General features: G+C 37.5%; 2 protein-coding genes across 7 annotated transcripts; both read right to left on the reverse strand.

Annotated features, from left to right (window-relative positions):
• Positions 1–339: 339 nt before the first annotated feature.
• On the reverse strand, positions 340–24,958 carry LOC114872202 (ankyrin-3-like). Of its 5 annotated transcripts, XM_029179227.2 has the most exons (28): positions 24,877–24,958; positions 22,406–22,507; positions 22,193–22,325; positions 21,967–22,130; positions 21,282–21,437; positions 21,076–21,204; positions 20,803–21,000; positions 20,155–20,451; positions 19,670–19,867; positions 19,289–19,435; positions 18,247–18,396; positions 18,022–18,162; positions 17,792–17,947; positions 17,222–17,518; positions 16,957–17,140; positions 16,697–16,816; positions 16,540–16,624; positions 16,398–16,415; positions 15,894–16,118; positions 15,667–15,812; positions 15,370–15,578; positions 14,650–14,854; positions 14,321–14,510; positions 14,099–14,237; positions 13,591–13,870; positions 13,360–13,509; positions 2,182–10,651; positions 340–1,324 (listed from the first exon to the last, which is right to left on the reverse strand). In XM_029179227.2, the coding sequence occupies exons 1-27, from the start codon at positions 24,916–24,918 to the stop codon at positions 2,196–2,198; spliced, it is 12,717 nt and encodes a 4,238-aa protein (XP_029035060.2). In that variant the 5' UTR covers positions 24,919–24,958; the 3' UTR covers positions 340–1,324; positions 2,182–2,195. The 5 variants fall into 5 exon arrangements, with proteins under 5 accessions (XP_029035060.2, XP_046141232.1, XP_046141231.1 ...); XM_046285276.1 differs by lacking the exons at positions 19,289–19,435; positions 19,670–19,867; positions 20,155–20,451; ... (5 more) ...; positions 22,406–22,507; positions 24,877–24,958 and having other exon boundaries at positions 16,540–16,570; positions 18,247–19,176; XM_046285275.1 differs by lacking the exons at positions 19,289–19,435; positions 19,670–19,867; positions 20,155–20,451; ... (5 more) ...; positions 22,406–22,507; positions 24,877–24,958 and having other exon boundaries at positions 16,540–16,615; positions 18,247–19,176.
• LOC114872273 lies at positions 10,668–13,105 on the reverse strand. Of its 2 annotated transcripts, XM_029179338.2 has the most exons (3): positions 12,751–13,105; positions 11,495–12,622; positions 10,668–11,155 (listed from the first exon to the last, which is right to left on the reverse strand). In XM_029179338.2, the coding sequence occupies exon 2, from the start codon at positions 12,525–12,527 to the stop codon at positions 11,517–11,519; it is 1,011 nt and encodes a 336-aa protein (XP_029035171.2). In that variant the 5' UTR covers positions 12,528–12,622; positions 12,751–13,105; the 3' UTR covers positions 10,668–11,155; positions 11,495–11,516. The 2 variants fall into 2 exon arrangements, with proteins under 2 accessions (XP_029035171.2, XP_029035161.2); XM_029179328.2 differs by having other exon boundaries at positions 10,668–12,622.
• Positions 24,959–24,985: the final 27 nt, after the last annotated feature.

Raw genomic sequence — 24,985 nt, forward strand, 5'->3', positions numbered from 1 at the left:
TAAGAAATGCCGGCATATACGAGATGCAGGAATATAGGGAATGTAGTGATGTAAGGGATACAGGGATGTTAAGGATGCAGACATGTAAGGGATGTAGTGATAAAGGGTTGGGCCTCATGAGGCCCTTAAAGACAAAAAAATAATAAACAACTGGAAAGGTTGAGCCGAGGCTCATGAAGAGGGATAAAATAATGATTTGGGAGGGTGGTCCACGGGAGGCCTAAAAATAGGGGTAAAATAATAAATAAAAGGATAAAATAATAGGCGAGGCACACATATGTAATAGAATTAACACGTTCGTGCTCCTAATGAGAAAAGGAGTAAAACTATATACTATAGTTTCGTTCGTAAAGGTTTATATTTTCATCGATGAAAAGAAAACAGATTTTCAAGATAAACGAAAAGACATCGTTAAATTCTTGATATAACACAGAACTTGTACAATGGATCGAATACATGTAATTGATCGTTAGCAAAAATGATGAAAGCAACCACTTATGTCGATTAAAGTTTTCGCATACAAAATGTCTACAACATTTGCGCATATGCGTTTATATAATATACGTAGAGAATGTATTCTTTCCGTTACTTTCTTCCTAATATTTTAAACATTACAGTTTTGTATATAAAATTTCCTATTTAGTTAATAGATATTTGTTCTTTCGTGAACACTCGCAATTAAGATTAACAAGTATCAGAACTCGTAAATGTTCCTCAAAATTATCTGCGTAATGTAAAGTGTTCGGAATGATCAACACGTTAAAAAAAAGACGTAGTCAAAAAGACACTTTACAATCGAAAAATTTACAAAACATGACATTATACAATAGTATTATATAATATATGTAGGACGTATAAACATTTGAAGTACAATTTTACAATGATAAATTAATTGTCTTGAACAACCATGAACATTCAAGCAAGATATTCGCGATTACTTGATTAAATAAAAATTCAGAGCAACGGCAAATATTTAATATGATAAACTTACGATTAATGCGAAATAATTAAGCGTAATTCACGTTACTATCTAATGCGTTATTTCGGTAACAATGGTATATTTCGTAAACCATAACTGTTTCACTAAAGCGTAACAAAAAATAAATATTATTGGAGAAAGAAATAAAGATAAACGCGTGAATACCTTGTACATGCACAACGCTCAAGTACCTACTTCTTTGGTACCTATCATTTGGTTTGCTTTTTCTTTTTAATTACGTTTTGTTGTACACGCGTAAAGCATCCGCCTTACCCGGTGCCGACGATACTTCGTTGTGGCTTTAGAAACCAATGTCGTAACAAATTCACCTTGGTAGTTTTCTATCTGAAATAAAACATATTCAAGGAGAGAGGGTACTTTAAAAGTTTCAAAGTACTTAATCGGCCCTTTCGGCTGATATTCGTAATGGTATCCGAATTAATTAACCCGTTCCGTACCTTGTGGGATTCGGTGGTTTTTAATATTTAATTTTGCAGTAGAATTTTTATGCAATCAAGTAATAAGATTTTAATAAAGAAATTTTGGTTCTAACTTATTTAAATACTAGTAGAAGGTTTAAATTGACCCAACTTAAACTAACCTTACTCGTTTCAAAATTAGTAAAAAGGTTTAAATTTCATAGTCGTGGCACGGAACGCGTCAAGAAATGGGTGTTCGACAACAGGTGGGCAACATTTTAAGGGGTGATTCTAGGGGTCAAAATAAGACGAAAATCAAGAATAACGAAATAACATTTGCGGCTTTGTTTTAATTAACGTTTAAAAATTCGAGTAAAAAGCGCCTGAAACCTGCAATCCGCCCAGCACCGACGACTGAACGTCAGGTTAGCAGGGGAACGTACAGTCATAACCAAGAATCGTCGAAACTTACCTCGTGCTATTCTGTTACTCGGTACTGCAGCATTCGGCTTCGATTCTTGGTTATGACTGTACCGACCCCTGCTAACCTGACGTTCAGTCGTCGGTGCTGGGCAGGTTGCAGGTTTCAGGCGCTTTTTACTCGAATTTTTAAACATTAATTACTGGAAAACAAAGCCGCAAACGCTATTTCGTTATTCTTGATTTTCGTCTTATTTTGATCCCTAGAATCACCCCTTAAAATTTTGCCCACCTGTTGTCGAACATCCTGTATGTATCTCATCGAGTTAGCATGATGTTCCGCGTTCAAAATCCGACACATACCTACGAAAGTATTCCTACGTATCGGTGCTGGACGCTGTCCTCTTCTTGTCGCTTGTGGCGTCGGTTTCCGTTCTCTCGGACCTTTGCTCCAAAGAATTGTCCGACACGACATCGTCCGGACGATCGTCTTCGTTACTTCTTCCACGAGCTTCAGCCTCTGGTTGATCGAGCAAAGGCATGTCCAACGAGTCCGAGGAAATACGTCTAACGATGCTAGGCTGACCAACCATGTCCGATTGGGTCTCCTTCGCATCGCGTACATTATTCAAGGAATCAGAACTTAATGAAGGATAATCCAGAGTAGTTTTCATCTCTAAAGAATCCGAGCTTCGACAAAGCGGATGATGTTTCTTATCCGTGTTATCCTCCAATTCCAGAGAATCAGTACTCGTCTCCATAATGTTGGTGTCCTTCTGAAGCGGCACAGCTTCAGGTGTCTCCTGTTTCGGAGCAACCTGCGCGGCTGCTTGAGTCTCCGTCTTCTCCACGTCCATAATTTCAATCTGCGAAATGTCATCCGTGGTGTCGTCCTGGCGATCGAATTTCTCCACGTTCGATTGAGCTATGCGTATAATCTCGTCGATCTCTTTAATCCTCTTCTCGTAATCGTCCGACCCCGAAGCGCTCGCGTTGAACGAACCCGCCGCGCTGGTGTCCACCCTCGTCCGCACCAGACTCTCCAGCTTGTATTTGTTCTCGGGACTCTCGTGCTCCAATAGGTCCTCCTCTTCCCTGGCACGCATTTCGATCAGATGAGCTTCTCTACAAGCTTTCTCCAGCCCTTCGAAATCCTTCAGCGAAGACAAGGAAATATCGTCACCGTGGCCGGATTTGCTAGCTGTGTATCTCCTAGGAAGACTGCCGTTGTTCACGGAATCATGGGAACCGCACTGGAACTTTTTCGCATTCTCAGCTGCCACCGTGCTCTCCAGGTGCTCGAACTCCTGCAACGAACTTAAGGACACGTTGTCGTGGTCGGTCGGCCTAGTGAAGTACTTTTTGCCGGCCAGGACGTCGTAGTCCGGAGTGCTTCCCAAGCTGCCCCGCATGCTGCCCACACTTCCTATGGATTCCTTGTGGCTACCCAAACTGCCGAACCTACTGCTACCAGCCTCGAAGTCGGTGATCTCTTCTTCCTTGATGTCCTCCAGGGGACCTCTGTCGTATTCGATGTCGTACACCCGGGTGTCCGCGTGGAACTGCATCTCTATCCACTTTTTACCACCCTCGTATTGCTCTTCATCCGAGTAAGACTGGGAATACTGATCATCATTGGAGACTTGAGGCGGGCTCTCCTCGGATTCGAAGTCGAAGAGCTCATTGTTCTTCGATACTTTAACCACCGATGCTTGGGGATCTTCTTTTTCCTTGGATATAAGGTTCTCGAGGTCCCGGTCGTAATGTTTACTACTTGTTTGCGGCATAGCGCTGATGCATATGCTCTTACCCTCGGAGTCGTACTCCTCGGCCTCTCGACCGACCTCCTCAACCACCACGAAGTCGTCGATGATGTCGGGTTTGTCGATCATCTCGAAGGAATCGCTGTCCGGTGAATGGCGGTCCGATTTCTCTTTCCCTATTACAGTCTCGATGGACGCACCCGAGGTCGAAGAAGTGGACATGCTTGCCTGCTGTATCATGGACGACGGGGTGGCTGTCTGCACGGACATTTCAGGACTCTCGCTTGTTACACCTTCAGCGATGGATTTTTGATTAAAAAACTCGGATTCAGCTTGTGCTTCACTGTCTTTCTCGGTTATCTCCATCTCGGAAATTTCAGTGGCAACCTTCGTCAGAGATGAAGCTGTCTCTTCCGTAGGGGCCTGGACCGAGATCACTTGAGTACACACGCTTTGTACTCCATCCTCGGACACTCTAGACGTCATTATGTCCACGGACTGAAGGGCACCAGGTGTCGAGGTAGCAGTGGATGTAGCAAAATCTACCCCCTTAGCGTCCTCCTCCTCTGCCTCCATCTCGGCGTCCTCCATCATCTGCGGGAAGATCATCTCGGAGGATCGTTTCATGCGACAAGGTACATTGCCCTCGAGCTTATCCATAGGTTCGTCCATCGGTATGTCGCTACCCGAGGAGTCGGACCTATCCGTGTGCTCTTCGTCCACCTCGCCCTTAAGATTCTCCTCCACTTCCTCCTTCTCCACGTCCGCCTCGGAGGGCACCAGAGTCTCCGACAGCTCGCTAGTGCTGTCGATGCTGCCCAAATGACCGGAACTAAAGGAGGCCAAGGACTTCATGGACTCACGCGAGCTCATGGTCGTGGCGGCTGTGTGATACTCCTGAGATGTCGGCCTCGAAGCCGAGGAATGTTCTATCGACATCGCCGCCGTTTCGTACTCGGAGGCGGTCGCCGAAGGAACACCGCAGGATTGGAAAGCCTCCACGTCGGAGGAACTGGGCCGACTGCCGCTACCGATCTCGTAGTCACACGATTGATAGTTGCTACTTTCCCCGGAGCTGGAGCCAAGATCCGCCTCGCTCTCCGAGGTGACTACTCGTTTCGAAGATCTGCCGGGCTTCTGTCGCCTTCTGAGCACCGGCCGCGGCAGGGCCAAAGAAGAACTCTCGTCTTTATTGTCTACGTCCGAACCCGATCTACTAGCGGGCACGGGACTACGATACTCCTCCTCCTCGTCTTTCGGCTCTTCTTGGACGGTTATCGCAGTCTCAGTATCAGACTTTTCGATTTTCACCAGCGTTTCTTCTTTACCGACGGGTACCGGTTCCTCGATACTACTGGAACCGGATTCTTCTACGTCCGCCTTGCTCTCGACGACATCCTTCGTCCGAGGCGCGGCATCGTCGGACACTGTTTTATCGACAGGGGAATAGCGCGTATCTACTGGTTCTGCTTCTGGCTCGAATGTTTGCTCGGGATAGGGTGATTTGTATAAAAACGGCAAGTCGTTTGGAATCGATTCCGGTTGTAATTTAAACTGGAACTCCGACGGTGAGTCTTTTATTTGAATCACAGTTTCGCTATTCTCGTTCAACTCCTCTATCAGATCCTGCTTAGCCGCCTCCAGAGATTCCTTCACCTCGTCGATCTCCTTCTTAACTACCTGGTCTAGGACTGTTATAGCGTACCGGGCGCTTAAATCGACGTTACGATCGTCTTTCTTTATTTTAAAGGCACAAGTGTCGGAAGGAACTATAGATCTTCCAGGTTTCTCGTGTTTCTCATTGCTTTTCTCCATGTGTCTCTTATAGTCGTCACCAGAAGGCTTCATCTTCGACAGGTAAGCCTCTGTCCATTCTTTCAAAGCATCGCCAACGCGAATAGTTCTTTCAGGTTCTTCTTCTTGGGTCTTTTCAGGCTCCGTTGCCTTTTCTTCAGCTTTTCCCTCGTCCTTGGACGATTTTTCCAATTTGGTTTCAACGCTTTCCCTAGCTTTCATTTTATCCTCAATAGCTATCCTCTCCTCCTCCTTCATTGGTTCTGAAGGTTTCTCGATATGCAGTTCACTGGGAACGGTTAAACTACTACGTCTCTCCCTTCTCTCAGGCTCCACAGTGACTTTTTCGCTAGACTTCTTCTCTTCTTCGCTAGACTTCCTCTCCTCTTCGTTAGACTTCTCTTCTTCGCGAGATTTCCTCTCCTCTTCGCTAGACTTCTTCTCTCCTTCGCTAAACTTTCTCTCTTCTTCGACAGACTTCTTCTCTCCTTCGCTAGACTTCCTCTCCTCTTCGCTAGACTTCTTTTCTCCTTCGCTAAACTTTCTCTCTTCTTCGACAGACTTCTTCTCTCCTTCGCTAGACTTCCTCTCCTCTTCGCTAGACTTTCTCTCTTCCTCGCTAGATTTCCTCTCCTCTTCGCTAGACTTCTTCTCTCCTTCGCTAAATTTTCTCTCTTCTTCGATAGACTTCTTCTCTCCTTCGCTAGACTTCCTCTCTTCTTCGCTAGACTTTCTCTCCTCTTCGCTAGACTTCCTCTCCTCTTCGCTAGACTTCCTCTCCTCCTCCATACTCTCCACATACTCTTTGATCGGCGTCTTCGCGTCGTACTCGCGCTGCAGTGTATCCACCAACTCCTGGCAGCTGACGTCCAGTTTGTTTTCCACCAACTCGTTATCAAAGTCTTGTTCAGTGACGGTGATAACCGTAAATTTACCATTTTTGCTGGCCACCCGAACCTCGGACACAGTCTCCTTTGTCGGCTCAATCACACTTACGTCCTCGGAGGACTTGGTAGCCGATTCCTGCTCATGGTCGGTGGATCCATCCTGGGACGTCAAACGCTCCTTCTTCTTCATCGTCTCGTACGCCTCCAGCTCCTGATCGAATATCTGAGACGGCTCGAGCGTCTCGGATATTTCTATCTTCTCGTCCCCGATCATCCAATCGACAGGCTTGATCTCCAGCCCCCGCACCTTCGGCTTAGGCGAAACCATCGGGGGGCTCTCGATCTCGAAACTGTCCGTCCTCTTCGTACTTACCGGTTCGTAGTCCTTTTGCATAGCCGCAGAGAGAGATAGCTCATGGACCAAAGAGTAATCTACGTTAGTGTCCTCGGAGACGGTGCTGGGACTTATGGTTATGTCCCGCTCTTGGACCAATCTCTCGAACGAATCCATTTCCGCGCTCTCCCTAAGGGACGGTATACCCCGGCTGGTGGTCTGTTCGGAGATTTTCTGTTCGTCCATCTCCAGCGAAGGCACGTCCACCGAGTCTTCCCTGGACCGTACGTCGCCACCCGGCTCCAGGATTTCCAGCACCCTAGCGCCTGAAATTTCAGACACAATTTTATCGTGGGGAAAACTAGCCTCGCTACGGGAATCCCTCGGCAATTCGGATCGCTCTTTCTCGAATTGCAGGCTCGAAGTGGCTTTAGACACGCCCTCCGATTCATTCGTGTCGACGTCGATCGTCTCCTCGAAGTCTATCTGCTCGGATATACTACTGGGACTCATGGTAATGTCTCTGTCCTGTAATTTCGCCTGAGACGAGGATAAAGGTAAACTTTCTTTTTCATTTGAAGACGACTCTTCGTCTCTAGTGATGTCCTCGCTTATACTCTCTCTGGTGGAGTCTTTAGAGTGAGACTCTTCCGGTATCGATCTCGAGTCCTCCCTCTCCGTTTTCTTCATTATACTCTCGAATTTACGCGTCAGATCGTCCGCCAGCTTTTCGTCGCTCATTATCTGTTCAAGATATCCTTTGTTTAATAATTCCGCTTTTAAATCCGCAGCGGATTTTGTTTCTATCTCGCTTTCGATTGATTGGATCAGAGTTTCCGCTATAGTACGAGCTTCGATCTCTTTAAACTTCCGGCGCTGTTGCTCCTCTAAACTTTCTATCTTCACACTTTTCTTCTCATCTTCTTTCGAATCTTCGTCTTTTCGTGCTTTTTCGCTTGGTTCGAATCGAGTAACATCGAAACTCTCTTTGCTCTCTTTATAAGATTCTCCTTGAACGAGTGTCTCTACCTGGCCCAAATCCACGGGAGTCGATCTTTTCTCCGTTTCCGGTTTCAATTTTTCCATTATTGTCTGCGCGTCGCCTTTGTCGTCGATCTTTCCCGAAACGTCCTTCTTTATTCTAATAGCCACATCTGCGTCGCTTTCTCTCGATATCGTGCTACCTACCTCGCGAGTAGTAATTCCTTCTTTATCCGATAATTTCTTAATTATTTCCTCGTTCTTCATTTCCACCCTGGACTCGGAAGCGGCCGCGTCTATAATCTCTTTCGTGTCTGTTACGTTCATCGACATCTTTTGAATCGCCGTTTTATCTAACTCCTCGCGTTTGCTCGTTTTCTCTTCCAACGTTTCTGTGGGAGATTCTTTTTTTAATTGCGATTCAGAGGATTTCTTTTTCTCTACTCGTTCCTTTTCCTCCAAAGTGATAACCCTGTCAGTGCCGCTGGAGATCTCCGAGGACACCACTTCCTTTTCTTCCAACGTGCTGGAAACTTTGTGATCCACTTTTGATGTGACTACCGCGAATTCATTCTTTCCAATGTCTTTGTCCTCGAACATTTTAAATGCTTCTCGAGGATCAGTGAAAGTTTTTGCGAAGGTTTGCGTTTCGGTTTTTGTTGTCAAATGCTCCTCCAATTTTGACGTCACCTCCTCGCTCGACTTCTTTTCCGTTATTGTGATCGTTTCGCTCTCCTTTTTAACGTGCGCCTCCTTTTTCCCTGCCTTTTCCGACGTCGACTTTACGTCTGTGATGCGTTTCGGAATTCGAGACTCGAATTCTTTCTTTTTACTCGGAGAAACGACATCTTCTTTCTCGCCGTTTGAATCTTTGTCGCTCGGTGATCTGCTCAGAGATTTCGGCTCCGTTGGAGATTTCTGCTTTTCTTTTTGAACCTTGTCTTTGTCCATCTTTGCCATTGAAATTGGAATACGAGACTCGAATTCCTTCTTTGTGTGTTTTGGTTCAATCTCTGACAATGGCTTCTCTTCTTCCTTGAGTTGTGAGTCTTCTTTTGTAATCAATTCAGAGACGCAAGGTACTTCTTCTAATTTTTCAATCTTTGCTTCCTGTTCAATTTTTTCCGTTTCTTTTTTAACGCCTATATCCATCTTTTCCTTTCTCTCCAGTAGCTTTTCTAGTTCTTTTTTAACTTCTGCGGATTGTACATCCTGCCATTCTTCAGAAATTGTTTTTATCCTCTCTTCAGGAAGTTGAACCAATCTGCCTCCTTCGCCTTCTATTTGAACTGATTTCGTTACTTTTTCTTCTAACAATGTGCCATCCTGTTGTACCTTATAAATAATAGTGGTTTGTTCGGTTATTACCCTTCTTGCGTTTGTCTTCTCTGTAACGACGTCTGTCGTTTTTATTCCTTCAGGTGCTTTGACTTTCATTTCTTCTATTATTTTTATCTGTTTCTGTTTTTCTTCTATAATAGGTTTTTGTGGTTTTTCTTCCTCTTTGATTATCTCTGGCCCTCTTTTCTCTTCAATTTCAACTTCTTTTTGTTTCTTTGACACATCCTCTTGTTGGACAGTTGTTTCTGTCAGAAATTCTTTCTCTTCTTTTTGTTGCTGCTGTTCTTGTTGCACAGTCACCTTTGTAACAGATTCTTCCACTTTGCTTAAAGCCTCAGTTTCTTCTTCTTTCTCTTTTATACTTTCTACTGCTTCTTTCACAAATGTTTCTTTTTCTTTTTGTTCTGCCACAAATTCTACTTTTCTTGTGTCCTCTTCTTTTTCTTCTTTCTCTTTCATACTCTCTTGTTTCTTAATTACCTTTGTAACAGGTTCTTTCACTTCTCTGGAATCCTCTTTCTCTTCTTCTTTCTCTTTTATACTTTCTGTTGACTTAACCACAATTTCTTCCTTTTGCTCTTTCTTTAAACTTTTTTGTTTCTCAGCCACTTTTGTAACAGATTTTTCCACTTTTTTTGAATCCTTTTCTTCTTCTTTTTGTCTGATGCTTTCTTTTCTACTTTCTGCTGCTTCTATCACCAGTTCTTCCTTTTGTTTTTGTTCTTTCCCTATATCTTCTTGCTGCTGAGTTATCTTTGTAACAAATTCTTCCATTTTTTTGAAGTCCTCTTTTTCTTCTTTCTCTTTTACACTTTCTTTTATACTTTCTGTTGCCTCTGTTGCCTCTGTTTGCTTCTCTTCTACAGATTTTCGTTCTTTCTCTACAATTTCTTGCTGTATACCTACAGTTTGTTGCGCATCTTTCTCTACTTTCTTCACATCTTTCTTCTCTTGTAAACTCTCAGTATCTTTCTTCAGTATTTCAGGTTCATCCACCTTTTCTGTCACAGCTTCATCGGATTCCACGTAATCCCGTTTCTCCTTAATCAATTCTTTTTTGGAAACATCCATTGCAACATCATCGGTAATTACCTTACTCTCATATTGTTCTTCTTTGGCAACCCATTTCTCCAACTCTCTCTTCACACTCTCCATCTGTACTTGATGGGAGCTGATAATCTCTTTCCTTTCTTCCATCTTTTCAACCTCCTTCAGTTCCATCGTATGCTTCTCGTCTTTGTCCTCTTTTTCTTTATCACTCACCTTAGTCTTTGTCAGTTTCTCTTTGTCAGATTTCAAAGAATCTTGTTGCTGCAATTTAGACGGAAGCTTCGTCGTTTCTTTCTGTATCTGCTCCTCAAAATATTGTGCTTTCTCCGCCACCGAACATTCTGAAATGTCTGGCACGTTTAAATCTTCCATCGTCTCGGAGCTTTCGACTTGAGGACCAATCTCTGCCATGTCCTCTGTGACACCGCTGTGACCATACTCGGTTTCACTTTCGTTGATGGTCAACTGCGAGGATCTCGACACTTCCGATTCGGATCGTTGGTAACTCTCACGCTTTCTTGATATGTCCTCCCAGAACTTCCTCTTCTCGAAATACGTTTGCCTCTCGACACTCGGCGACAAATCCTGCTCTTGGCCGACTACTTTACTGGGATAACTAGCATCTACAGATTCTAGGAAAGAAGCCGCTTTTTGCGCAAGGGATTCGTGGATAGTGACAGCATCTAGAACAACCAAGAATCATGCTCACATTACTTTTTATTCATCGATTACACCTTAGACGGAAAATACATTTTTCTTTTATATATGTATATGTTATATGTATATAGTATTTATAATTTCAAAGGATATAAGCGATCAAACTTTGGCAAGCGATATGCATTAACACACTTTTAGATCATTTTATAATCTTTTCTTTTTTTTTTTTTCAAAATATTAACGAAGTAACGTACGATAAACTCCGATACTGTACATACATATATAATTTTGTCTAAAAATAAATACACTCTCAAAAAATAATACTATTAATCTCTCTAATGTGTAACATGCAATAGTGTGTATATGTGTGTGTATATATATAGAGATATATATATCCAATATACAATAAACTCTGAACTCTGTTAGAATTATAATTGCTTTTACTTCTTTTTTTTTTTAGATATTCTTCGACACTTAAAATTAATATCCCATACGGTTGTGTATGATAAGGTCGAGGACGGCAGTTCTGTCTGCAATTATAAGTATAGACAAGTAAGTTAATACTAAGCGGTAACAGTAAAACGAAGATTTGTTCATTTTTTAAATCGTTAATATTCGAATTTCTTCACTCAATTCCTATTTATGGAATATCTATATTCCATATAATGTTAGATAAAAATAGGACACATATTTTTTTAACTATTATTTCTTTCAAAGCAAGGAAATATTTGTTAGATAATTTAAATAACTTTGTTATATAAATATAGTAAGATATAATACCCAATATCCAGTATGTGCTTGGACAAGCAAAAGCTAATAAATATTCTCATACCTAAAGAATTTGTACTTTTGTAAATTTATATCCTTACCGTGTATTTGCTTTAAATTATTTTATTCGTTTGGATCAACGTCTTCGATATCGGTATGACAATCGCTAATTACATCGTCGCTAGTATCTTTTACGTATAACAAGGTATCCATTTTATTAATATTTTTCATGAAAACTTGCGATCCCGCGAGAGCTTCTAGATCCTCGAATAATTCTTTCTGACTACAACAAGCTTCTTGTACGTCCTCGTCGTCAGATACTTCCATGTCTTCTTCGTCGGTGTTGGACAGAACCACTATGTCTGGCATAGCGCAACACGACTCGCTTCGAGAAATATCGTCTTTATACATTTTATTTCGAACTTCCACGGAAAATGGCCCGTCGCCTTCTTTAGTCGTTATCGTTTCTCCGCTGTACTCGCAAAATATATCTGATCTAGGTTTCAAGTAGATCGGAGAGTTTATTTCCTCCTCGTCTTCGACGTCTTCGAAGTCCGTTTCACCTTGACAAGGACTTTCAGGAACCTTTAAAACATTTTGACTTTCTTTTTGCTCGCTCTCCGGGTCACTCGGATAAATTTCGTCGACGTCGGTTAAGTTTTCGACGAAACTGTTTCGTCTAGACTCTTCTTTACCATCGGCCGATAAATAATTTCCTTGTTCCTCTTGTTCCTCCTTACCATCCACATTATCTAACGTTACAGATATCGTAGGTCTTTGTGGATCTTCTACCGTACAATTTAACGATCTACCTTGGTAATTAATCGTCGTCAATTCTCCCTCGGAATCGGTATCGGAAAAGTGCAACGACGAGTTGTGAATCATCGCGTTCAGTTTCCTACGGGTCGATCTCAATTTACGCTTCACTTTCGTCTTCGAGGGGCTTAAATGTTCATCTTGATTCAACGACAATGTTCTTCTCTTTTCTAAATGCTCCACCGGTTTTTCCTCCTTGCCACTTCTTTCCGAATGATCTACAGAATTATCTAAAGGTGGTTCGTTTTCTTCTTCCGTTTTCGATTTCAACGTGCACTCTTCCGTATGTTCTTCTTGCTTGTCACTCGACTCTTCCATGGCGAGAAGCGTTTTAGGAACAGTCCTTCCTTTCTTTAAGACTTATCGTGTCGATCTTAAGCGTAAATTACTAAAGAACTTAAAAAAACCTGAAACTGAAAATAGTAAAGAAAAATGGAAATTAACGTTTAAACAACGAAAGAGAGAAAGATGTATGTAATAAATGAAATAAATAAATAAAAGAACAAGGATCGGTAACACGATTGAAATGAAATAAACTCACGTTTATGAAATCATTGTAAGATGAACTCAAAAGAAGATAGATTTTGAAAGCAGCATTTCTAACGGCGGTTCAGATCAGACTACAGAAAGCCGTCGCCGTTATTTCCAACCTTTGTTGATACTATTATACGTAATCGAATTAAAGAAGTCTTACTGAACGCTCGGCCATAAGCGGATTAACTTTTTTTTTTTCTCTTAGACGAAAACAGAGTCACAATGGAGTTACACTATGTGTCAAGTATGTATAAAATGAAACTATCTCGGAGATCACTTTTCTTATTCCTTTTCTTTTTCTTTTTTTTTCAAATAAATATCGAAGAGTTATAAACTGCAGTTATTTCCTTATTTAATTCGTCCATTCTATTGCAGCATCATACGATTAAGTTTACTAAAATAACAAGTATTTAACCACTTAATACCTACACGTTCATACCTTTCTTGCACCTTGCATTGCAGTTTCAGTTAAATACAATAACTATTCAAATGTCTATTCGAAGCTTGTATTCTACAGAAATGTCTATAAAAATTGATTTAATCGAATCTTCATTTCGCTACTTTAAATTCATTATTTATTTAATAGGTAATGATAAATGGTAATTAATGCCCATACCTGTTCGTTCTTTTTCCAAGGTGTCGGTAATAAATTTCTTTTCCGAAGGGGAGGTATCCTTCGGCTCGTCGCTTTTCTCTTTCTCTTCCTTCTTGTATTTCGATTCGTAAGAATCCCATTTTTGGCTAATGATGTTTGAATCTTCGTAATCTGTAACAAATAAAAATATATTATAATATACAAATGTGCGTTGTTTGATATTAAATACTGAACGCGTTCAAAAACATTCACCTTTAGATTTTTGCTGAATTTCAAGTTTAGTTGTAATCTCTGGAAGAACAATGTTTAAGACGCAAATTGGTTGCTGAGGTGGTTCTCCTTTAGCAACCTTCGGCTCCTTCATGAACAGCATCCTCGCTACGGGGTCTGATAACGGGTCCTTTACTTTCACGTGGAAAGATAAACGATTCTGACGGAAGGCTTTGAACGTGAACTTTAATTGTACGCCTGATTTTGTTACGGGTACCAAATTTCCACTAAATTCAATGTAAAGATCCTTCCCATCGAGTACCTGTAAAGAATACATTCCTTGTATATTGGAAAAATTTTAATTGAAACCCAAATTGTAATCAGTACGATTTAACCAGAGCCGGATAAAAATTTCTGTCACCCAGGGCTATTAAATCTTCGACGGGCCCCTTTGGTTTATAAACGTGGTTGAAAAATTGAAATTTATTTCGAAGAAAATTAAATAAAATTTAACGATCAAAATGATAATTATGTAACGGGGAATATTTACTTCAACGTCACGGCTTTTAACAATTTCGACGAATTCCTCTTGCCTCTCCAACGTGTGAATTCCTTCTTTTCCATCGGTCATACACAGTATTCTTAATGTAGCTTCAAGGATGTCCATTCGTTTTGAATAGATCACGAAACTGGGTACAAAAAATTAATTTTTTATCCAAAGAAAAGTAAATTGATACCATAAAATCGTTATAGCTTTGAAAATATTCCATACTTTGTAATATATGGTACAAATAGTGACTCTTCGTATAATTCTGTAGCCATTTTTGGAACGGCGCTTATATTTTGGCAATCCATCAACCAAAACCGAGCAGAGACAGTTGTTGTGAAGGATACTCTATCGTTCATGAAAGTTAGTGGCGTTGATCCGGTAACATCCTCCCATTGTGATTCACTTGTTCCACCTATATTGTTTATAATGTAAATAAATATGGAATGGTTAATAAAAATGAGACAAGTAAGTTAGTCAAAAATAAAAAATAAAAGAAAAATACATTTTGCTGCTATTATAACAATATTTATGGTAGCAATATTGCAATTTACCTGCAATACTACACAAAAGACGTAACGTTGGTGTTTCACCCCCATATTGATTTATCATTCCTTTATTAGCAGCTTGCGGTACTGGTATCGTCAATGTAATCGGTTTATGGAATTTTCGTCTTCTTGGTTCAATTGTTATCACTGGAGAAACGGCCACGCAATTGCCGAGTAGTTTTGCTGTAAGTTCTGCAGGAATTACATGTGCCTGTACGAAACAAAACATTTACGTTTTTTATTAGTTATAATTATATGGAAATGATTGTATACAGTACCGAGTAAAGCAGGATTTCCTAGAAAAAATGGCGATACGGAGAAGCAGAAATTCTCAAAATCCTAATTTTAATGATTTTAATATTAAAAGTAATTTAAAAAAAGAAATAATCTAATTTTTTATTATTAAATATTATCAAATTTAACATATAACTGAAAAGTATGGATAAGAAGGTAAATGTTAATTCAAATTTTCCCGCGTGGAGCAAATTTTCAATAGGTGGAATAAATTTTAGATGATTCAGAGGGTTAAAATAAGACGAAAATCAAGAATGACGAAATAGTTTTTTAGTTAAAAGATAATAAAAGATTCAAGTGAAAAGCGCCTGAAACCGGCAACCTGCTCAGCACCGACGAGTGAATATCGTGTCAGCAGGGGCGTGCACAGTCATAGCCAATAGCCTCGGTACTGTACACACTATGAAAAATTAATTATTATTATTAACTTGCCTGCAATCCAACTTTAATTTTCTTTGTCAGAGCTCCTGGTGGGAAAACTGCTTGGACGTGATTAGCTACACTGGATATTAAAATTCCACCCTCGGAACCAATGACATGAACTTCTTGTTTTATTCTTGTCACAATAGCAAAATATTGAGGGAAATCCGAAGTTATTATTCGAGTAATCCTGCCAGAATGAGAAGCACTCATTTGTGGATCTGTAAAATTCAAATTTTTTAATATTACTTTTAATAAACTAAAGTATCTTCTTGGTAATAAAATTATCATAAAAGATTTATTGAATACCGTATGGTGTGTTTAACAATGTATCGTCATTGTCAACAGAATTGTCATGCTCCTTCCATGTTTCTCCATTCTCGCTTCTAAGAATAATGATCTCCCTTTCCTTGCCTCGAATAGATGCAAAATGTGGTATATCGATTAAAACAGGCCTGCAATTACGTTTATTCCGTTGATTGTTTTTTTAATAAAAATGACAGACATTATAAGAAAACATCTGGAAATATATTCACCCTAGGAATGTTGCACCAATTGGTCCCATCTCTATGATACGAGTTGCCAACGCCTCTCCCTCCATTAAAGGAGGAGGATTTGTAACTTTACTAGGTTTTATTAATCTACAGGTAACTCGAATCGGCATTGTTGCTTTACGTGGCGGTACAATAATGCGTACACCACTGTGTCTACATCCCTTCATAGCACCTCCGCGTGCATCCACCAGAAAGCTTACTAAAAATCTACAAATTCAAATTCAACGAGTGTATGCTTTTTTAAATTATAATTAAGTAAACGTAACATTTTAACTATACTTTATGACTATTCACAGAAACTAATAATATTGTCCACAAGTTGTTTTATTATCAAATTTTTAACAACAATGTGTCTTAAATTGAAAATATTCAGTTCTATAATTTGAGACTGATGAGGTAATTTATTTTTGTTCCATTGCAATTGTAATGTGAATAGTTTATCTATATAGTAAAATTGTTCTAATTACAGTAACAGAATTTACTTACGATCGGAAATGCAATCGGCTAGAAAAAAAAAATATTTGATTTCGATTAATAAAGGTTTGCGCACAAGAATGGATATTACTAATGTGAATGCATTATCAAGAAATAGTTTATCTATCTAGTATTGTAAAAAATGATTACATACCCCAAATTAATTCCGTCAGTATCAAAGTTTTCTGCTAGGCAATAATTATTGCTTTGTGTAAATTCTTTCTTTTCTTCTTTTGTAACTAATCGAAAATGAGTTTAGAGGATTGCGTAAAGACAATGGTAATGAAAAAAAGGATCAAAAAGTATCTTACCTTGTCTATGTATTGGATCGTCTCGTGTAACGTCAATAGGCAACGAATCATCCCTTAAACTTTTCATTAAATCTGCTGTCAGATACCGATATGGTTGTTCGTTAATTAAAGTGTCTGAACCTGTAAACAAACGAGTGAAGTGAATTTGTTGCTCCTCAAATTCAAACTTATGTACAAGATATTTCAAAAACAATGCCATAAATGCAATTTAAATGAATTAAACAATTTAATGTTAATATAAAACTTAAGTAATATTATACCTCCTTCGTCATCTGAGTCGGACATAAAACTGGTTTCTTGCAAACTTTCAGGTGCAATAACTTTGTACTTCTCGTCCCAATTTTTATTATCAGGTGTTAACGTATCGTAAGACAATCCTTTCAGTACTTCCGTAACAGATATGTATCCCAATTTTTGAGCTATATTTAAAGCAGTCAAACCATCCTAAAGCAATACAAAATTTATATTTTAACTGTTTTGTTAAAAATTCTAATTTTGTACATAAAAAGAATAATAATTGTTCACCTTAGTCTTTGCTTTATGGGAGGCATTCCCTTCTAATAGAGCAGTAACTACATGAGCATGGCCCTGTTGGGCAGCCTGGTGAAGTGGAGTATAGTTCTGATTAGTTCTCACATCAATGTTCGCATTGTGTTTCAAAAGAAATCGGATCATAGAAAGATTTCCAAAATGCGCTGCAATATGTATCGGCCGGTAACCAGTTTCGGTCTCACTTTCCACGTTTGCGCCGTTTTTCACAAGAATTGATGCTACTTTAATAAAATCCTCTTGGGCGCACAGATGCAACGCGGATAGACCATTCTAAATAAGGAAAAATTATTCATCTTTAAGATACCAAATTTTTAACAGGATGTATAGAAGGAATTTTCAATAAAATTCCTTTTGTAATTTATATGTGGATCACTTTCAAATTTTCTAATTTAATAAAAAATAAAAGGCTCTGATTTAAATTCTCTTAACTCTTGTTTTCCCTATTGTTATGTACATTTTCCTGAATGAAATATTTTTATAACGTGTATAACTTTACTGCTATTAAATCATTTAAGATTTTAACAAAATTCGAAATAAATTTACCTTTGACCTGTGATTTGGATTAGCTCCATGTTCAATTAACAAATTTGTCATATCATAATGTCCTTTTTGTGCACTCAGATGCAGTGGTGTAAATCCAGCCTTAGATTCGGCATTTGCATTTGCTCCATTCTCTAATAAAGTGGAAGCAATGTCCATCTGAAAATATTTAACATAATTAATCATTAAAGTACCTTTCTTGAGCCATTCTTTTCAAATTGTAAGTACTTTACCTGGTTCTTACGAGCAGCAATATGTAAGGGAGTATGTCCATTTTGAGAAGCAACATGGGGAGATGCTCCTTTCTCTAACAAAAGATTTGCAACATTTGGATGATCATAGTGGCATGCCAAATGTAACGGTGTAATATCATTCTGAAATGTTTGATATAATTTTTTCTGTATTACTAGAGATGATGATTAATCAAATAAATAATTTGCACTATAATTTATACAAACCTTTCCTTGGGCATCTAATTTGCTATCTCTTTGTAAAAGTATCTTTGCAACGCTCATATTGCCGTATTTAGCTGCGATATGTAAAGGGGTAAAACCATTTTTAGTGGTCGCCTTAAGAGAGGCATTATTATCCACTAGAATAGTTGCAACCTGTGTGTCAAAAAATTCAACATAAATAAGGCTACAATTATAACTCATAAATAAAAATATAAAACACATTTTACAATGATACTGCAATACCCAAACGCAACAATGTATTAATAAAAACAAATTTTAAATAAAAAATAATTGTCTTACCTTTTACTAAATACATACCGATATTAAAAACAATTGATTTATAGAAAACATTTGAAATATACATAATGCAAGCACAGTACAAAGCTACAAATAATGCAAGTAACATTACGCTGTAAAATAAAATTCACAGAATAAATATTCATAAAAATAATAACATAATGATTAAGGGATCGGGTTTTTTAAAACTACTCTATAACGGGAATAATCGTTATACACATGCTCTATTTTTAAAATCAGTAATGTTCAAGGTTTTCGGCTTTAAACAAAAATTATCGTAGATTTATAATAATTTTCATATTTCGGTACCGAAAACTTCGAACAGAACCGTGACAAATCGAAGCCGTTGAAATCTACAAGGTGTGCTCTTCTTTGCTGTGTAGAAAATATTAATTTGTACATACATTACATTTAAAAAGTATCAACATAAATCAGAAAACCATGGAGTATACGTAACAGAATGTTGAAAAAAAGTTTACATAGAAAATAATCGATGTGATAAAAAATTTTATTAAAATAAGTTACACGTAAATAACTTAACGTAAAATATGAGTATAAAACAAAAGTTTTATTAACAACAGATGAAATGAAATGTAGGTGGTGATAAAAGGAAATATATGTAACAACGAAAAATAACGAATCTATAGCGTTTCTATATAAGATATTCACGATAATTTGCCCAAAATAAATGTAATCTACTTTGTGTGCTGATATAATCCGCAATCTTTGCAATTTCTTTGTACATTACCTCCTCCTGACCTTCCTTAGCCGCAATGTGCAACGCGGTGTACATATCTTTAGTTGTGGTATCGACGGCTGCACCGTGTTGCAAAAGTAGCATAACAATATCGATGTTTCCTAATCGTGATGCTATATGAAGAGGCGTTTGTTGCTCCTAAAACAATTAATACTATTGCGTTACACGGGCTGTACGGTACAAATTGGTGAAATAATAAATACATAGTATCATTTCCATTTAACAACGAAAACAGAAGCAACGATATATCAACGTCATTCGTGTATACCGCGGTTTCATGAATAAAAAAAAAAAAAGCACAATTAAAATATTGAAATAAATCGTTAGCGTCAAGAAGGATTCATTATTTTTCAAGCATGATAATTTATTTACCCTTGCACGAGCATCAACTTTTGCTCCGTTTCGTAATAAAATTCGAATAATATCTGTTTGATTAGCTCTAGCTGCCAAATGCAGAGGTGTTTCGCCCCTGACTGTTGTCACATCAGGATTGGCTTCGTGTTGCAATAGAAATATCACGATGTTCATACATCCCATAAAACTAGCAACATGTAACGGAGTCAGTCCAGACTGCAAAACATAACAGCTTTTTGATAACCAACAAAGAAAAGAAAATGCTTAAACCGTAAATCCCGTAGTTCGCGTTTTGTACGTGTTTTCCAAGAAAATAATAAATTTCATTCTATACATTTTTTCATGACAAAAGAAAAAAAGAAAGGAATTATTTTAAACGGTAGTTCATAATAGCTGAACCTGTTTGATCTAAAATCAAATAAAAATATAAAACAAACTTATGCATTTTGCACATAAACAAAATGATGATTAGAATAAATAAAAAAGACACCAATTTCACGTACCTCGGTGGTAGATTTGATCGATGCTCCATGCTTTAACAAAAGTTCAACAACTTTTATTCGATTCTTTTTGCAAGCAATGTGCAACGGTGTGAAGCCGTTTAAAGCGCGTGCATTCGGGTCGGCTTTTCGATCGAGAAGCAATTTCGCGACTCTAACGTGACCGCAGTGAGCGGCTACGTGAAGTGACGTTAAATAATCAACGGTAACTTCGTCTACAGGGGCTCGATGATACAGAAGTACCCGGGCCGCGTCTACATAATCTCCTTGCGATGCCATATGCAGCGGAGCAAGTCCATTCTGAAAAAATTAGAATTATTTTATAACTATTACTATCAATGGTAGGAGCGTCAAATAGAGAATTAAAGACTACAATAAATTAATAAAAAAACTAAGGTATTTGTAAGTTACATTAATAAAGAAAAAGAAGTAAAATCTCTTACTCTTATTTTTTTTATTACTATGCTTGTATATTTAAATGAAATATTTCGTTTATTAAAAAGAGGGAGGGGTAATTAAATTTTATATCTACGAAAAAATTAATATGACGCCCCTGATTAATAAAAATAAGTAACGTTAATACGATATACATATACACCTAGCACCTAAGTGAACTGCTAGAATGAATATTAAAAGACATTGCTTACGTACTTTTGTTCGTGCACTTATAGGCGCAGAGTGTTCAAGAAGCGTGGTAATTACTTGTTCGTGGCCAGATCTTGCCGCGCAATGAAGAGGTGTCAAACCGTCCTTAGTTTTCGCATCGATTTGAGCTGAATTCTCTAATAATACTTTAACCATATTGTTTTTACCCCATTTTGCCGCTACGTGTAACGGGCTTATATTATGCTGACAACAGAAACGATCAATGATAATATATATTCATTTATTCAACCCTTTAATCGATATTAAATTCGTCGATACCTTTGCTAAATAATTTACATCGGCGCCACGTTTTATTAATAAACGCGCTATTTCTTCGTTTCCATAATGAGCGGCGATGTGTAAAGGCGTGAAACCACTCTTCGAAGTTACATCGGGTTTGTGATCGTTCTGAACGAAGCGAACCGGTTGTTTAATAAAATGACCGGGCTAACAGAAATAAATTAATTCTTTTAATCGTTATTCACCTGTAAGAGGAGATCAGCGGCTTTACAGTCATCCTTCTTAGCCGCGATATGAAGCGCTGGTAGTCGAACTTTTCCTTTAGAATCATTCTCTAAAAGAACGCTGACTACTTTATCGTGTCCTTGTTGCATCGCCACAGCAAGCGGTGTAAATCCATCCTAAAATATTAATTTTTTCATTTCTGTTTTATACAAACTATGACAAATTTGATCATTTTATTTAACACTAGATTGCCGGAGCGAGTCAATTTGACTTGCTTACAATTTTATTGTTATACAGGGTGTTCGCTAACAAGTGGGCAAAATTTTAAGGGGTGATTCTAGGGATCAAAATAAGACGAAAATTAAGAATAACGAAATAGCGTTTGCGGCTTTGTTTTCCAATAATTAACGTTTAACAATTCGAGTACAAAGCGCCTGAAACCTGCAACCCGCCCAGCAGCGACGACTGAACGTCAGGTCAGCAGGGGAAGGTACTGTCATAACCAAAAAGAGAAAGCCGAATGCTGCAGTACCGAGAAATAGAATAGCACGAAATGTATATAAATATTATAATAATTCCTTCCCCTCCCCACTCCTTAGTTCCAAAGATCCATATGTGCTATACTTATATTGAAGGATTTATTTGTCCGGCAATCTAAGGTTATATTATATTAGTTAAATAAGTCGATTAATTTGAGACGTTCACCTCTGTTGCGAGACTTTGATTAGCTCCGTTGCTGAGCAATAATTTAACAACTTGATCGTGATTTTCTTGTGCAGCCATGTACAAGGGTGTGAAACCATTTTGTGATTGAATATTAACCGCGGCTCCATATTGAATAAGAATGCTTACTATCTCCGATTGACCAGCTAAAAAAAGAAAACGAAATCATGTTCTTCTATATTTAGATATATTCGATATAGTTACGCACCCAAAGAAGCTATGTGCAATGCGGTGTTTCCTTTTTTCGTAGCAGCGTCAACTTTAGCACCCCTTTTTAACAGTTCCGTTACTATTTCGACGTGACCATCTTTCGATGCTAAATGCAAAGCATTTAAACCGTTCTAATAAAGAAAATATTACATTAATCGATGTCGATAGATAAATACGTAATATTAAATATTATTAATAGATTGATACTTACTGAATTAGCTGTGTTAATATCTAAATCGGTATCGAGGAATTCGATCACTTTTTCAAGATTTCCAGATCGAGCAGCGCGAAGAAATGCTGTCGTATCGTCGACCTGAATAAAATACATCAATCAGTAATTAATATGATAATCAAAGAGGATTCTGAAATTATTTATTTGTTGCGAATAAATTATCAAATAGAATTAGCCAATTAGAAAAGACATTAATTAAATGTGACCGAATTAACAATTGTAATTAACCCACTAATTTAATGTTCGATTTCAAATTTATTCTACTTTAAATTTATCATCGACAAAGAGTGTATATAAATAAATGCATTAACATACGAGTATCAGTGTATACTGTTATAATTATAAAAAAATATATGTATTTTAATTCGTATAAAAATTTCGATATAAATTGTATAATAATTAATTACAGCGTCCTAATTAACAATCTATTCGAAGTGTTATAATTGATGGTGACCTTCACCCTATTAATCGCTTTAAATATTTCCTATTTTATACAGTTTGTGTCGTTTTCTAATGCATGTGCACCTATTACGTATCTTTATCTATATTCAAATTACGTGTTTTATTACTAGAGTCATATAGAGAGAAGAAGCAGCTGGTTTATGAACCGTCTGCTTTTAGTATACATACTTATGTATGATTCTGACATACAATCCCCCCTTCCACGACTTCTTTTTACTTTCTCAATGAGTGTCAAATACATCACGAAACTTTTCTCAGATTAACAAAAAGATTGATATAATAGTAAGATATTAATTAAAAATAAAATGTTATGTACTTTGTTAATAAAAACAGCGAAATGATTTCGATACATCGCTTCGTAGTTCACACCCTTCGATTAATAGATAAAGGAGAGAAAAAAATACCGGCAACATTCTGACACTTCTTTTTCCCGTAAAATACGTAGAACCATACCTGGCTAGCATTATCCATAACCATTGTGCTTATTTAGAGAGTAGGCACTGTTTTCCTAATTGCTCACTTGTCCAGCAATTGCCGGACAGAAAGGTGTTTTCCTCGGCACACGTTAAATTACCATTCAGACGCTCCTGAGGTAACGCTAAAGACGTACAGGAATATAGGAGCCGCCCCATATGCTAAACCAGGGCGCAGACTCGAACAGCAACGATTACGGGAAAAACAGGGGTTGCGTTGCTGCCTTTCTCAACCCCTTGTTATCTCTATCCTTGTTTTTCTAACCCCGCCTTATGCGATATATTGCTCCCGTCATTATTGTGCGCACGCGCTTATTAAACCTCACGATATATTCCCTTTCTCTCTTCCAGATACCCCCCTTCTTTCTATCACACATAAATATCATAGTTGCTAGGAAAATTATCATACACCAATTACCGACCGAGCATTTATTACTAAAAAACTAAATCAAACGTAATTTTTTAAGTTTATATTGTTCTGTATCCAGAAGAAACGTGTATGTACGTACTAAAACTTAATAGAACTATTATACAAATTAAAAGCTCCTATAGATTAACTATTATACAAATTAAAAGCTCCTATAGATTAATTATTTGTACAGTTTATGTATTTAATTAATTCATTTATTTAATTAATTCTGTTGAAATATGTTGCAAAGAAAATGGATATGGTTTTACGTATGTGCTATACACATACGAGTAATGATATCGTATATTCTATGTAAACGCGATCAAATTTTAATTTATACGGCGCATGTGCGAAATTTAAACATATACGACAATATTCAGCAAACGATTTATTCTTTTTTTTAAAAACAATGTTTTATGCTATAAGGAAATTCTACTTGATGGGTTAAAGAGAATTGAAAATTCAGTCGATCTTGAATTATTTATTAATGTTACTACATTATATAAAATAATGTTATCACAACACAAAAAAGCTTTGATTTTATACAAAAGAAAATTTATATTTAAACAGTTTTATTTTATTGAGATTTTTGCAAACCTAATGTTTCATTATTATCTCCATATTATTTTCCAAAAATATTGTTTCTCTTATTAAAAAAATGACTGAAAAATGTTTCTCTTATTAATTGTATAAAATTAATTATTTGTAAAAGCTTTGATTTTTTTTAATTCATTATTATTTATAAATCTTGTTTAATAAATTTACTTAATAATACTAGTTATCCGAATTTTCTAAAAATAATTTTCAACTTCTCAAGCATTGGACTGTCGCCAATATTACAATATAAATATTAACCAGGATAATGTTAGATATTTAATACTTTTTATAAATAACATAATCTATAAAATTTTATTCAAAAGTAATGCCCTGTCACTGTTATTTATCGATATTATTTGTATGCTATTTATTTTAAAAGTTGAAAATATTTTTTTCAACTGTAAACAGGAAATAAATTTTTTTAATACTCCAACTATACCGCGATATGTAAGCTTGCTCACAAATATGCAACACATTTTTTGATAGATGTTATTTGCACACATTTTTACCTGCAACCTAATGATCGGCGGAAATGCTTCCTCTGTCGTCATTTCCAAATAATAAACTGTGTATTTCGTTTGACAGGCTACGTGTACGTATATTTTCTACGTCCCATAC

This window comes from Osmia bicornis, chromosome 3 (genome assembly GCF_907164935.1).
Source record: "Osmia bicornis bicornis chromosome 3, iOsmBic2.1, whole genome shotgun sequence".
In the NCBI taxonomy this organism is placed as follows: domain Eukaryota; kingdom Metazoa; phylum Arthropoda; class Insecta; order Hymenoptera; family Megachilidae; genus Osmia; species Osmia bicornis.

What these genes read in the sequence shown, in the direction of transcription:
- LOC114872273 (XM_029179338.2), bottom strand. Translation starts at nt 12,527, where the DNA reads ATGGAAGAGTCGAGTGACAAGCAAGAAGAACATACGGAAGAGTGCACG.
- LOC114872202 (XM_029179227.2), bottom strand. Translation starts at nt 24,918, where the DNA reads ATGACGACAGAGGAAGCATTTCCGCCGATCATTAGGTTGCAG. An exon ending in ATCAAAGTCTCGCAACAGAG is followed by an intron (nt 21,438 to 21,966) that starts GTGAACGTCTCA and finishes TTAATATTTTAG; the next exon opens with GATGGATTTACACCGCTTGC. An exon ending in CGACTCAGATGACGAAGGAG is followed by an intron (nt 16,817 to 16,956) that starts GTATAATATTAC and finishes GTTTGTTTACAG; the next exon opens with GTTCAGACACTTTAATTAAC.